Source organism: Lagenorhynchus albirostris, chromosome 5, assembly GCF_949774975.1.
Source record: "Lagenorhynchus albirostris chromosome 5, mLagAlb1.1, whole genome shotgun sequence".
NCBI classification, from domain to species: domain Eukaryota; kingdom Metazoa; phylum Chordata; class Mammalia; order Artiodactyla; family Delphinidae; genus Lagenorhynchus; species Lagenorhynchus albirostris.
The window spans coordinates 75047874-75063698 of NC_083099.1; the positions used below are offsets into that span (position 1 = coordinate 75047874).

General features: G+C 35.5%; 1 protein-coding gene across 7 annotated transcripts in view; it reads left to right on the forward strand.

Annotated features, from left to right (window-relative positions):
* The window catches only part of ZNF148 (zinc finger protein 148), a 155472-nt gene that overhangs the window by 68623 nt on the left and 71024 nt on the right, over positions 1–15825 (forward strand). For all 7 annotated transcript variants that reach the window (XM_060149302.1, XM_060149297.1, XM_060149303.1 and 4 more), the window contains 2 exons: positions 848–983; positions 10585–10933. In XM_060149302.1, coding sequence (XP_060005285.1) covers positions 10601–10933 — 333 coding nt within the window. In that variant the 5' untranslated portion in view covers positions 848–983; positions 10585–10600. The remainder of the gene's footprint in view (positions 1–847; positions 984–10584; positions 10934–15825) is intronic.

Below are 15825 nucleotides of genomic sequence, written 5' to 3' on the forward strand. Positions count from 1 at the left end.
GACTTATTACTGGTATGTTTTAGGTGAGAAAGACTATTCTTATTGCCTTTGCACCACTGTAAAAACGGATATAAAATCGTAAGGTGTGTCATATCATCTGGTCTCCAAGCTTTCTGTGGAGGAGTAAATACAAATTATTCTTAATAGGTAGGAATGTAGTATTTTTAAAAACCTCTATGGTCTGTTACTGGGTTCAGAAATATTCACTGACAGGAAATTTTCTTCTTGTGTATAGCTTATGTTTTTCATTTTAATTTTTGGGGGTATGGAACATAGTCTCCCTATGATTATTCCCATTTTTGTCAGCTTTTCTAGTCAAAGATGACCTTGGTGATCATATTTCTGTAGGTATTTAGTATGATTTTACAACTGTAATCCTTTCTACTGTGAATACATGTACATTCTGTACAGGACTAGTTCTGTTTGTTATTTTTAAGGCCTAGAATTGTGTTTGCTTCTCTCTTCACTTTATAGCCTTTGCAAAGCAGATAAAAATAGTGTTATTAAGTGAGTTTTTAATCACTGATTTCTCTTTTGTAAACGTGTAGGTCTATAACCTTCTGAATTTCCTTCAATATCCCATGTCTCTGAAGTTGTACACTCCAGATCTAGGCAAATTGTTCTTTACAAGGCCAGGGTTATTTCACAGTTACTACTTATCACTATTGTATTTTCCCAGTTTCAGATTTAAAAAGAAGTCATTGCACTGGTTATTCAGGCATAACTTACTATTTACAAAGAGTGCTCACTTCATTATGCATACCAGTTTGTCCATGTTATATTTGTACAGTATTTTTGTCTCAGTAAGTAATGTGTTTTGTTTGTTGTGTTTTATTTTTTTTTGTAGGAATTGGATGGCATAAATGATTGAAGTGGTATTGAGGGTCTCTGAAGCCTATGAAAGGTAGAAACTCAACCATGATTTCTTTTTCAACTCTACAGCATTCCCTTCCTTGAAGTCTTCATTTTTACGTTAGTCTCAGGTAACTTCAATACTTATTTTTCATAATCATGAATAAGTAAAATTTTCAAATATGAAACCTTTTTTTTGGCTGCTAGAATTTCATGTTAAGTTTGTATAATAGTTTATGTTGTAATATTTATATCTGGAAGAAACTTGGGATTTAATATTTTTTCTTGAGAAAACAGTGTTAAGAGAAAATTGATGAGTAATGATATAGCTTTGGGTTTTAAGTTTAGCCCAAGAAAATATGTGTAGCTTATTATGTAATCTTAGGTGAAATTTAAGTGGGAAGGTTTTTCCTTCTTTAACCCTTTTCTTCAGCAGGGTTTATTGCATTTTTCACTCACCTGTCATAAACGCATACATACCCACATTAAATTTTCCAGGATTTCCAGGGAAACTATTTTCATATGTGGGAAAATTAGACCTATTAATCAAATTTAATGGTGTTTGGCATATAATTTTTTAAATGTGAAAAAGCATATGTTACTGTACCTTTGTACATATTGTATGTTTTCCTATGCTAATATAAGGAAGCAGTCATGTAGATAATTTTAATAATCATTTATATTAAGTATTAGTTATTCTATCTTGTGGTCCAAGAGCGTTACCATCATGTCTGCCAACAGAAAGAGGGAAAAGGGAAGAACATTTCTTTTCCTTTTAGGAGAGTTGTGTATATCATTTCTACTTATGTCCCATTGGCTTTAACTGTTACATGACCACTACCAACTGCATGGGAGGCTGGAAAGTGAGTCTTACCTAGGTCATTGTGTGTCTTACTTAATATTTTATTATTGGGCAAGAAGGAGAGAACAGAATCTGGGGGGATAGCTAGTTGTCTGTCACATTAGGGTTTGTCAGATTTACTTTCCATTTATCTAGTTGGACTAACATTAAAATATAAGTTTTAAATATTAAGACATATTAACTCTTGGCCTGTGACAGTGCTTTGGAAATTGTTTTGAGTTCTGAGACAATTTTAGTTTTGTGAATAGTCATCATGGTTCTTTGATTAAATACTGCTGTCTTAATGTCATAAGGTGGAATAAGGTCTTAAAAGTTAAAAGTGACTTTTGAGATAATTCCTCATTTTGTTTCACTGCCATTAGGTTGAAATGGTTTGTTTAACATTTTAGAGTCTTAAGGCAAGGATGAGGGGCTTGGGTGAGAGGATCTTTTTAGCTACACATAAAGCTAAATGATGTGTAACTGGTTCCTTCTAACTCTAAAAAATCTATTATTCTAAATGTTTAGATCTCATCAGAACAACTTATTCCCAAAGACATTATATACATTATATTTTTGTAGATGAAAAATATTTCATTGTAATTACATTATATGGTTCTTGGTCTGTTGTAAATACTGTATTTTGAAACAAGTATCAAATATTGTATGTTTCTATTAGAGAATTTATTAAAGGGTTGGAAATTAGTTGTCAGTTTTCCATCATATTTTATGTCAATATCAACATATATTAACCTAGGTACCTTTTTTTTTGAGACTTGAGATAACAGTTAGTTTTGGTAAATTTTGTATACTTGTATCGAGTATTTATATTAGGCCTATTGATTTAACTTTATTAGAAAATGGTTATAAGACATTTTCGGTGTTTTTGGCATTGAAGGCGATGAACGCATTTTTAGTTTTATTGTACTTCACAAATAGGGTTTGTATTGTGAAGTGAGAGCATTTATCCAATGTTTAAAAATTAAAATTTTGATTTAAATAGTTAACACTTTTCTGTTTTGAAATGAGTCTTGGTTATTACATAGTACATATTAAAAATAGCTTAGTGTGTAGGGAAGTTTAAGAAGTATTTTTAATGTTTCTTTTATTATACAAAACTGTAGAAAATTTATAGTTTCCTAATAGAGTAAGTATTTTTAATACAAATGTTTGAATTGTTGGTATTGGCATAAAATGAGATGGATGAAACAACTAGATCTAGCAGAATGTAGGGTTCTGTTTTGCTTGGATCTTTTTTACCTTTTCCCTTTCCTTCTCCTTTTAAAGATAAAATATAGCTGTTTCTCAACAAACAGTTGCCATAAATTTGATGTCTTACCATTTCTAAATACCACTAATTTCTTGTTGTTACATTGTTTTAGAAGACTGGTGATGAGTATTTGGAATGGAGAATATGCTTAGATTCTGCTTTATTTGAGCGGGGCATTGGGCATATAGGGATGCCTGTTAACTTTGGCTTAAATATTTATAAATTATTTTTCTGTGGTTAAAAAACGATCACAGGTTTTTATTTAGTTGTCATATTGTGTAAGTGATTTATCTTAGTCTGTAAATTCTCTTATTAAACATCTTTTATTGTTGCTAGCACTAATAAAAAAGGCCTTTTTGTCTAGTTGCCATTATTGTAAATGATGCTCCTATTAGGATGTTTTGAATAGTAACAATTAAAAGTCAAAGGGCAGAGTTTACAAAATATGCTTTATAGATGCAAAATGGTAGTTATACAAAGGTGTATCTGAAGGGGTTTCTGAGTGTAGAGTATCCCTAGATAAGAGCTAGATTTTGTTTCTAAATTAGAGATGAAGCAGTTTTTGCTTAGATCAAAACTATACTTTTGAAGGATGAGAGGCAATAGAAAACTTCTGAGGAATGACAAATGGCAGATTGTTAAATCCATTTTGATCATGGGTTTCTTTGTAATACCAATTTGATCTTGAGGCTGATTGATACTTGTATTTCTAATGCTGATAGTTGTAAGGTGTAATTTCTCACTGACTACATAGGTTAGAAATATTAATATCCAAATTAATGTAACTGGCATCCTCCAGACAGCAAGGAGTTTGTTGAAAATACTTTGAATCAGAAGTAATTTGTGAAATCTAGCTTTTTTTTTTTTTTTTTTTTAAATCTGTTTCAGGTTCCTTTGAGTACTTCTCTTTAGCCTATGAGTGAAGTTTCTTTATAGGTTGAATGGGTTCTGATACAAGGCAGGGTATTGATTTGGGAGAAGACTTTGAGTTGGAAATTACTCTTTTTATAGAAAAGAATGATGTTTAGGTTCCTAAGCTTGCCAACTATAATCTGTTTTGACTCATTTAGTTGAAGTTTTACATTATTCAATAAATGTTGATGGAAAATAATATTACAGCCAAACTCAGTAAATAAAACAGAAAAGCAGTATCTTTAAGTGAGATATATTTTTTTTCACACTTGAATGCAGATTCAATTAAAGGTGATAACGTGGCAGATCAATATTCATGTACATTCTGAAGGGGAAAGTAGGTGCTTTCAAGAATATTAGAGGATTATGGCACAAGCCTTCAAATCTGTTTTCACTTTAAAACTTACAGCCCTCTTTTCTTTGATACAGGTATATCTTTAGCATAGCTCCTACATTTATCAGCCGTATTTAGGATTATTTTTTTTGATTTCCAAGTGAAAATGGGAAAGTAAAGGAAAAAGAAAGAGAGATTTTCCTAAAGTAACTTGGTAAAGGTTTGAAGAAAGAATGGAAGGATTAAGGGGGTATATGTGAACCCATGAAAAAAGAACGAGGAGAAATTTACTGAGCTGTGAATAATAGGTAGAAGTGGAATTTAGGAATTGTGGAAGGTGTCTATGCATGCTGAAGGAGAAAAGGGATTCTGTGTCACACAGAATTCTCCCATGGTAGCCATGCGATGGTAGCCAACTAAGGATTGCTTTACCAAGCCAAGCAGTGGTGACAGGGTGGCTTCAGAGTGGGTGGGTGAGAAGAGAATGAGTTCAACGAGTTCTTAGTGTCCAGGGCCTTTTCAAGACGGAGGTAGTACGGTATGGTAAAAAGTGCATTAAACGAGGTAAGTCTGTTTTCAAATCTCAGTTTACATGCTAGCTTTGTGACTTTGGGTAAACTCCAGTTTCTTCGTCTGTTAAATGGGGATATACTATTACTGTCTTGAGTGTTACTGTAAATATTAAGTGAAGTAACATATCAGTGTGCCCAGCATAGTGTCTTACATCTGGTAGATCCTCAACACATGTTAGTTGTCTTTCTTCTCCAGGTTATGATAATCTCTGAATTTTATAATATAGACTCAAACCTATTAATAAATTTGGAAAGACATTTTCCTTATTAATTGCATAGAATTCCCATAAAAAACTCAGTAAGCATTTTTAAGTTGAATTCCCATAATTTATAGAATTTTTAAGTTGAATTCCCATTTTAATTTATAGAATTCCCATATAAAAACGCAGTAAGCATTGTATAGTTGATTAAAAATGAGTAGTAGGGCTTCCCTGGTGGCGCAGTGGTTGAGAGTCCACCTGCTGATGCAGGGGACACGGGTTCGTGCCCCGGCCCGGGAGGATCCCACATGCCGCAGAGCGGCTGGGCCCGTTGAGCCATGGCCGGTGAGCCTGCGCGTCCGGAGCCTGTCCTCCGCAACGGGAGAGGCCACAACAGTGAGAGGCCCGCGTACCGAAAAAAATAAAAAAAATGAGTAGTAATGCCCAACTTGTTCATATATTATGCTTCTGTTAACTTTGTCCTCTGAAAATATGAAAAAGCCCTGACTCAAAGCTTATTTACTCTATTTCAACTTATACAGATCTATAAAGCATAGTTTCTAATTGCTTGCACACGGTTGATTAGAAGCATTAAATTAGAAGGTCCAACAAGAAGAGTCAACTGTCTTTTCTGGAAGGCAGGAGAAAGTGATGGCTGATAATTTATATTCTCTTTAAGTACCGCATTGCCATTAGGCTTAAATGACTAGGGATTTCTTAATCGACTGCAATTTGGATTACTTTTACACAGCTGAACCAAACATTTTTCAGTACGAAAGGATGGTGGGGGTGTGTGTGGGAGAGGGAGAATTGAATGGAGCAGAAAGCTGAATGTGGTCCCCTCAATATTCCTTTTACTATACCTTCTAGCTTCTCTGGCAGAGGGATGGAGATGAGGGAAGAACAAAAGTTGGAAGGGGGAAAAGAATGCAGCATTTGAAATAATCTGCTAAAGGGGGCTTTCAGAGAAATTGGCCTAAAGTGGGCCCCTTCCTTCCCTCCCTCTCTTACTAAGTTCTAATTTTTAGCAATTTCTGTTCTGGGTAACTCCAGAAGGAGTGCCATCTTACCTTTAGCTGAATTAGTTCTAGAACATCATTGTCCGCCCTGTCTTGGGTCATAACAGCTCTGCGGTTTTATATTCTTTGTCAGCTGCCCAAGCTTCCTTCAGTTGCAGAATAATGGGTCATTTACAAGGAGCTCAGGGCGGCTTATTGCTTATTACTCCACTTAGTCCTGCTTTTTCCCCATTTGACAGAGGCTCCTGGGAATGCAGATTAGTTGTTTATTTTGTTTTTTCTTCCAGAGCAGCCTTTCATGTAAGTGACATGACTTAAGCATTCCTTCTTTATTTCTCTCTCCTGTGTAATATTCCTGACACCTGAATTTCCATTAATTGTATAGACATTTGGGTCAAAAAACAGTTGGCTTTTTGAAGGTTTAGCAGGAAGAGACATTTAAATATTCACATGTTAGTGCAGATTGATAACATCAGTTTCCTTTCTTTACACTCAGCTGATCCTTCCTGAAAATATTGAAATTAGAGAAGGAAAGTAGCCTGTGTTAACTTTTGAGCATGGGACCTTTTGCTGTATTTGGGTTTTTGAATGTTCAGAGAAGCACATAAGAGCTTTGACGTAGATCATGTAGGAGTTACAAGGGGGAAAGTTAAAGATAGTAAGTGCATATAAGAGAGCTTCAAGGACAATAAAAAACATACTTTTCTTTATCATTTTTCTTAGGGTAGCTTTGTCCTTTTCCCATTTACCATGGGCTTAGTGAAATTAACTTTTTTTGTTTGAGAGCCTTGTTTATTTCCTGTCCAGCTTACTCTGCCCAGACACTGGTTGAGGTGTGTGATACAAGTGGGGCTCACTTATTTGTCTATGTATCTTCTTCATGATTTTTTTTTCCCACTTAATATATCTTGGAAAACTTTTTACCCAGCACATATAACTACCTCATTCACTTTAATGGCTGTGTGTATTCCAGTGTATGGTTGAATCATAATTAATTTAACAAGTCTTCTATTATTGGATGCTTAGGTTGTTTCCAGTCTTTTTCCATTAAAAGGTTGCACCAGACATCCTTGTACATACATCTTTGGTTAATTTTTATGACTAAGCACATACATAGGATTGTATATACTCCTGGCAGTGAGGTTGCTGGCTCAGTGGTACATACAGTTTTCATTCTGGCAGATTTTCCAAAACTAACTTTAAAACCTTGTCAAAGCAGTGTTCATTGATATTGAAATCTGTGTTGAAATCTTTGTATTTTCTGGTATTTAAGGGAAATTGTCTCAAGAACAGTTTTTAGGCTAGCCAATAATTTGAAATATATGGCTTAATTTGGGGTCATAGGAATAAGAAACCATATGTAACGAAGAGCGATTCCTTTTTCTGTATATATGGCCTGTTTTCGAGAAAATTTTTGAGGAGGTCAAGTTTGCCTTCATTAACAGTATTTCCACTTCCTGTTTTATTTACTACCTGTATATTGAGGTGTGGTATCTTCCTGTTCCAAATCCCTCATTCTGGCACTTTTTTGCAAACCTGCCTTTTTCCCCCCAGATATTCTCTCCCTCCAAAGTACTTTGACTTCCTCAGTACTTACTGTTTCAGCCTGAAGTTAGAGATAAGGTTAGTTAAAAAAAAATTATGTTTTTATGTTTATTTTAATAGGCATATTACATATTAACACAGTATTATAGGTATAGTTTTAAATAGTATACATGTATTAGGATATGATAAATTTTAAAAAATTGATGAGGTGCATGACAAAAAACATTGGAGATGAGGACCACTACTTTAGGGAAATACAGACCTTGCATTGGGTTAGTAAGCCAGTTTCAACTTCAGCTAATTTTTTAAAAAAAGTTCTGTCCTAGGTCAGTTTGTCTAATGTCTTTTATTAATGTCTTCTTTTAATAACTACTTCTTTTACTTCTCCCGTATTCTTTAAAAACTCCCAAGGGTGTGGGTTGTTTTTTTTTTTTTAATAATGATGTATGTGGCAATAGCAGATGTCACAGCGATAAAGGGTGGCTTTGTGTATATATACGTCCCTTTTAAGTTGGGGGCTTTCCAAATCCTTTAGGAAAACAATAAACAGATTAGAAGAATATAATTGATTTGGTAAGGATTTCCAAAGAGATAAGCAAATTTTAACCCTAAGAGACGTAAATTTCACTTAGTTGTGGGATCGTTTATTCTCTAGAAATGTGATAAATAGAATATTTGAAGTGGACAGTTATTTGGTGATATGTTTTAAATGTTTGTCCTTTAGACTACTTAAAGATTTTGGAAAGAGAAATTAGATTCTTGTTCCTTTGTTCCATATGTATTCTGGACTTAACCATACTACCTGGTACCAGGGAAGACAAAGTTAGCAAGTATGAATTATATTTTTATTTACTTTGCTGTTTATATGAGCTGTTTTTTGAGCTGTACATTTAAGTAAAGTTTTCTCCCTAGATGATAACCTTAGTAAATGAAAGAGTATTTAAATTTCAGTAGTGTATTTGAATTTAACTGATCATTTATTTTACCTCTGAAAGCTATGATCAAAGTAGTAACCATTACTACCTGATTGATTTGGGAAAGAGGTGACTAAACTGAAACATAGTTAATGCATTTACTAATTGTGGGCCCATCATGTTGGGGGAGTGTGTGTGTTTATTTTGCACAATCTGATAAAAAACAAATAGTACCAATGTTCTGACATTCTTTGAGATGAAGTTTCTTTGGATTTCATGATTATTGTTATGCTAGTTCCTCAAGTAACACAATGGAGTGCGAATTTACAGCAATGAAAGTTAGAAGATTTAATATTGCCTGTTTTTTCTATAATAATGGAAAAAATAAGATATTGTAATAAGATAATGTAATTATTTAATAGTGTCTAGTTCTTATCATGACCTCTTAAATTTATTTAATCATGTGCAACTATTTAAGAATATATTAGTAATGAAAATACTGCTTTTTCCATTTTAACAAATTTAAAAGCATTTGAAAGAATAAAATTTTATTATAGAAAGTTTTCAAATTAGAGATAAATGTAAATATGAAAAAAGCCTGGTAATTTCACCACCCAGTGGTAATACTAATATTGTTAGCATTTTCAATAAACCTGTGTACAAACACATATTTATACACACATTTCCCTTAATATCAGGCTTTTTACCCAAATTTTCAAGTATTTTTCAAGAATATTTTTTGACTGTATGGATATTTTTTGAATTCCAACAGACTTTAACTTTTTACTGAAGCATAAATTCAGTAAATTTGAATTTATTTATTCTGGCAGAAATGTATGCATATCACAGAGATATACATCTTAAAATTTTACAAAGTGAGCACACCTGTGCAATCAGCATTCAACTCAGGAAAAACGTTGTCAGTTCCCAGACCAGGCGCCTTTTCCTACCTCCTATCAACAGCCTCTTCACCCAAGGATAGCCATTTTTCTGATTCTGTTTTTAAGAAAAACATTGAGATATAATTTATATACAGTAAAATTCACCCATCCTAAGTGTACGATTCAATGATTTTTAGTAAGTTTACTGTAGTCTAGTTTTAAAACATATGTATGAATATAATTTAACCAGTTTCATTTTGTTGAATATGCAGTGTAATTCCAGTTTTTCACTATTGAAGTACTGCTATAGTGATTTTCCATGCATATCTTTATATGTACTTCTGATTTCATCAGGATAGGTTCCTAAAAGTAAAGTCACCAGTTCGAAGAATATGTGCATTTTTATGGCTTTTGATACATGGTGCCAAATTACCTTTGAAAACAGTTGAACTAATATACTCCCACTGTCAGTAGATGAGTGTCTTTTTTTTTCCCCCTGCCACCTCAACGTCAGGTGTATTTTTTTTTTTTTTTTTTTTTTTTTTTTGTGGTACATGGGCCTCTCACTGCTGTGCTCTCCCGCTGCGGAGCACAGGCTCCGGACGCGCAGGCTCGGCGGCCATGGCTCACGGGCCCAGCCGCTCTGCGGCATGTGGGATCCTCCCAGTCCGGGGCATGAACCCGTGTCCCCTGCATCGGCAGGCGGACTCTCAACCACTGCGCCACCAGGGAAGCCCGAGGTGTATTTTTTAAGAGTTATTATCAGTTTGGTGGATAAAATATGGTTTTAATGTTCATTTCTTTAATTACTACTGTAAGTGAATATTATTTTATATATTTAGTGACTGTTTCTAATTTTTCTTTATGATTTGCCTGATACTGTTCTCTCAGTTTATTTCTTAATGTTATTTCTTTTTATTTTTAAAATATTTCAGTATATTAAAGGATGTGGATCTTTCTGGTGTTACGAATACTTTCCCCCAATTTGCTTTATGTCATGCTCATTTTTCATAATGAAATAGATTAGGATTTTGTGTCTTAATGTCAAAAACAAAAATTTGTGTTTTACTCTACCAGCCTTTGGAAATTTATCGTGGTAATTTTTAAATTGGAGGCAATATTGAATTATATGAATAAAACATTTTTATTAAAGTGTGTACCTTTCATAATTTGAAATTTAAAAAATTCAGGTAGACATATAAAACTAATTTATTATGCTTTGTTGCCAAACTTGGTCTTTCTAGGCATTTATACTTAAGCATGAACATTGACGACAAACTGGAAGGATTATTTCTTAAATGTGGCGGCATAGACGAAATGCAGTCTTCCAGGGCAATGGTTGTAATGGGTGGAGTGTCTGGCCAGTCTACTGTGTCTGGAGAGCTGCAGGAGTCAGTTCTTCAAGATCGGAGTATGCCTCACCAGGAGATCCTTGCTGCAGATGAAGTGTTACAAGAAAGTGAAATGAGACAACAGGATATGATATCACATGATGAACTCATGGTCCATGAGGAGACAGTGAAAAATGATGAAGAGCAGATGGAGACACATGAAAGACTTCCTCAAGGACTACAGTATGCACTTAATGTCCCTGTAAGTAATTCCTTTATAAGATACTAAACTTACAGTTAGAAACATAATTAATTTTGTATTAAGTGATACAAGTCATTGAAGAAATTTCAGAAAGTGTTTAAAGGCTGAATATAAATAGTTCAAATGGCCATTATTAAATAGATATACTAAATATTGGTTAAAAATCATAGCTGAAAAGGCAAAATTAAGTTTTGATATTACATACATTTCAGAAACTTATCTTTTCTGGATAACATTTATTTATCTATTTATCAGGGTTACTGTGTATTGAATTTTTGTGTGTGTGTATTAAATTTTAAGTGCTTAATTTTAAAAGATACTTTGTTTCAACTTCTGGATTTCTCCTTAAAGAGTAGAAGGATTGAATCTGGAGCACAGCTAGAAAAAGATTGTACACTTCAGAGTTTTTCCTTCAAATCCTGTAACTCTTGGCAGTTCCTGCCATCTTTATTTTTTTCATTATCTGTAAAAAGGATATCAGCTCTTCAGTCTGTTTACCCTGGATGTCATAGGTCATCACCTAAGGTACTCCTTTGTAGGCACCCATAACTTTTTTTTTTCAATTCAAACGAACATTTACTGGGCCCACATTAAACGGGACATGGTGAAGAGATTACGAGATGTCCCTTTTCTGTCTGTGTACAATTTCTGCCACTCTTTCCTCAAGTGGGTACATCCTATGTCTCAGTCTTTGCAATTATTCAAGCACCTATAATGGAATGGTAGGCTTGTTCAGAGGCTCAGAATCTTTTTAGAAAGTTGTAGTTAGCAGAGTGATGGTCACAGCTAATGAGAACTGCTTCATTTTCTAACAAAAAAACAAAAATAGTGAGCTGGACTCGTTGCTTCCCATGAAGATGCTGGGCTCATCTGGTGCTTCAGTCACGGGCTCTTTGGAATAACCAGCAGTGACATCTTCATAATCTTTACTCCATAAGTTTTCTGTGTGAAGTGACTCATTATCAACTCTGGCCTTAGTGACTTCTTCCTCAGAGCTGAAGGTGTTTAATTCTACATTAGTAGGTAATGCGAAAGTCTGTGTTCTCCAAATACAAGTCAATGGTTGTTTCTGTATCTTGGTCACTGGTCAAGTGTAGTAGGACAGTGGTTGACTGACTGTAGGTCAGTGATGAATTCTGGGAGTAGGGTGGGGTAAGTCACAGCCAGGGCAAACCAGGCAGAGAGGAGCAGGGCCTTCCTGAGCATGGTGCTGATGCTGGCGGGGAGTGTGGGAGGCTTACGAAGGTAAGGAGGCTGAGTGTTTTTCTTTGCCTTCTTGTATCTTTATTTTTACCTGATGACCAGCAAAACTACAACTGTAATGTAATCCTCTTCTATTGTTTATGTGATATTAAACCTGGATCCTTTCAGTACTTCTGATATACTGTGCTTTTTCTTTTGCTTTAGGACCTTTGTATATCCTACTTGTAATATTCCCCTCAGTCATAGCCCCTCCCTGTTTTTTAACCTAGTTAAAACTTCATCATTGGGCTTCCCTGGTGGCGCAGTGGTTGAGAGTCCGCCTGCCGATGCAGGGGACACGGGTTCGTGCCCCGGTCTGGGAAGATCCCACATGCCACAGAGCGGCTGGGCCCGTGAGCCGTGGCTGCTGAGCCTGCGCGTCCAGAGCCTGTGCTCCACAACGGGAGAGGCCACAATAGTGAGAGGTCCGCGTATGGAAAAAAAAACCAACAAAAAAACTTCATCATCATCAGCTTGCCACTTCTCTCTGGTTTAGGTGTAGTTCCTGCAATAGGGACTTGTTCACTGTCTGTCTCTCTGATAAGATTGTAGGCTCTATCTATGTATGACAGCATGAATTTTGTCTTATTTTCTATTATGTCCCAGGTGTTGGCACATGGTGTGAATGAATGGATAACTACTTACAGTTGTGTTCTAATACATGTGCTCACGAACTTTTACCTAGTCCATTGCCGTAGCCTTTTCCTTTTTCAGCCTGTTGATGGTGATGGATTACATTAATTAATTTTTAAATGTTGAATCAGCCTTGCATACCTGGAAGAAATTCCACTTTGTTGTGGCTTATAATTCTTTTTACACATTGTTTGATTCAGATTACTAATAGCTGTTGAGGATTTTTGCATCTATGTTCATGAGATAGATTGGTCTAGTTTTCTTTTTGTGCAATATCTTTGTCTGGTTTGGATATTAGAATAATCCTGGCCGCATAGAATGAGTTAGGAGTATTCCCTCTGCCTTGGTCTTCTGGGAGAGTGTAGAGAATTGGTATAATTTCTTCCTTGAATGTTTGGTGGAGTTCACCAGTGAATCCATAGGGCCTGGTACTTTCTTTTTTGGAAGGTTATTAATTACTGATTCAATTTCTTTAATAGCTATAGACCTATTCAGATTGTCTGTTTCTTCTTGTGTGAGTTTTGACAGATTGTGTCTTCTGAGGAATTGGTTCAGTTCATCTAGGTTATCAAATTTGTGGGCATAGAGTTGTTCATAGTATTCCTTTATTATCCTTTTAATGTCTATGGTGTCTGTAGTGATGTCCCCACTTTCATTTCTGATATCAGTAATTTATATCTTCTTTTTTTCTTAGCCTGGCTAGAGGCTTGCTGCCTTTTCTTTTTAAAAAGGATCTTAACAGTTTTTAAGCATATGGTATTACATGCAGTATCAGCATACAGTTAACTATACTCACATTGTTGTACAGTAGATCTCTAGAACTACTGTACAACTGTTGCATCTTGTAAAGCTGAATCTCTATGCCTACTGAACACCAATTCCCCATTTTTACCTCCCCCCAGTAAAGACTTACTAATTTTATAGAGAACTAGCTTTTGATTTTTTCTCTTGATATCCAGTTTTCAGTTTCATTGATTTCTGCTCTGAGTTTTATGATTTCTTCTGTGGATTTAATTTGCCATCTGCCCTTCCAGTTTTCAGTGGTGGAAGTTTAGGTGATTGATTTAGATCTTTTCTGATATATAGAAATGGCATTCTCATATAGCATTCAATGATATAAATTTCTCTCTAAGTACTGCTTTCAGTGTCCCTCACATTTTGATAAGTTGTATTTTTATTTTCATTTAGTGCATTTTATCTTTTAATTTCTTCTGAGACTTCTTTGATTCATGTGTTATTTGGAAGTATGTTGTTTAATATCCAAGCATTTGGGGATTTTCCAACTATTTTTCTGTTACTGATTTCTAGTTTAGTTCTGTTGTGGTCTGAGAGTGTTTATTATATGATTTTCTGTTCTTTTACATTTGGGAAGTTGTGTTTTATGGCCCTGAATGTCATCTGTCTTGGTGAATGCTCCATGTGAGATTGAGAAGAATTAGTGTTTTGCTGTTGTTGGATAAAGTAGTCTATTGATTGCAATAGCTTTTTTTAAAAAATAAATTTATTATTTATTTTTGGCTGTATTGGGTCTTCATTGCTGCACATGGGCTTTCTCTAGGTGCGGTGAGCAGGGGCTACTCCTCATTGTGGTGTGCAAGCTTCTCATTGCGGTGGCTTCTCTTGTTGCAGAACACAAGCTCTAGGCACTCGGGCTCAGTAGTTGTGGCTCTAGAGTGCAGGCTCAGTAGTTGTAGCGCATGGGCTTAGGTGCTCCGTGGCATGTGGGATCTTTCCAGACCAGGGCTCAAACCCGTGTCCCCTAGCATTCGCAGGCAGATTCTTAACCACTGCACCACCAGGGAAGTTCCACAATAGCTTTCTTATTGGACTGATTGTAGCCTGACCCTTATCCAGTCTGTATTTCAGATGGTTCCTATAGTGATCTTTCCAAAACGATATTTATACTTATCACTCCCCTACCAAAACTTTTTCAGAGGTTTCTTATTGCTAAACAGCTGAAATGTGTTTTGCTTGGGCTGAAAGGGCCTGTGATCAGGTCTCTTCTTATCTTATCCAGCCCCTGTGTACAGTGCTTCAAGCCCCTCTCCCCGCTTCATATTTTAAGTACACTGAAATTACATTAGTTGCCCAGGTCCAATATGATTTTTTCTGTTACTTCTGTACATGTTGTATATACCTGTAATACTCTTTGTTTGGCAGTCTACTGTTTTTCACTTCTCAAAACTTTCTTTTGTGTAATTTTCATTATAGTAACTAACTTATTTTTCATTTCTTGGCTTGCAGGACCCTGAGGTCTCTTTTCTGGAACCTGTATTTTAACTTTGTGTTCTCAGTAACTGGGCTGTGGTAGGCAGTCAGATATTTTTTGAGTGAAAGAAATTTTTTTTAATTGAGAAAAAGTTTAAATTGAAATGCTGTGAGATCCTAAGTTTATAGTTTAGAGTTTTGACAACTGCATAAACTTGTATAACCCACAAGGCATCAAGGTACAGAATATTTTCATCATCCTAGAAAGTTTGTGTTTCTTCCTGGTCAGTTCACTCCACAACAGTTGTTGTGGGTTTTTTCCCCCCATCATAGATTAGTGTTGTCCTTTGAGAACTTTATGTGAATGGAATCATATGTAACTCTTGTGTCCAGCTTCTTTTTTTCTTTCCACTATAGAATATCAATTTTATTTGAAAAAATTCTAATATAGAACTAAATAGGGACTTCCCTGGTGGCACAGTGGTTAAGAATCCGCCTGCCAGTGCAGGGGACACAAGTTTGAGCTCTGGTCCCACATGCCGCAGAGCAACTAAGCCTGTGTGCCACAGCTACTGAGCCTGCGCTCTAGAGCCTGTGAGCCACAACTACTGAGCCCTCGTGCCACAACTGCTGAAGCTCATACTCCTAGAGCCCATGCTCCGCAACAAGAGAAGCCACCGCAATGAAAAGCCCTTGCACCGCGACAAAGAGTAGCCCCCAGTCGCCGCAACTAGAGAAAGCCTCTGCACAGCAACGAAGAAAATAAATAAATAAAAATTTTTAAAAAGAACTAAATAGCTGTAACATCA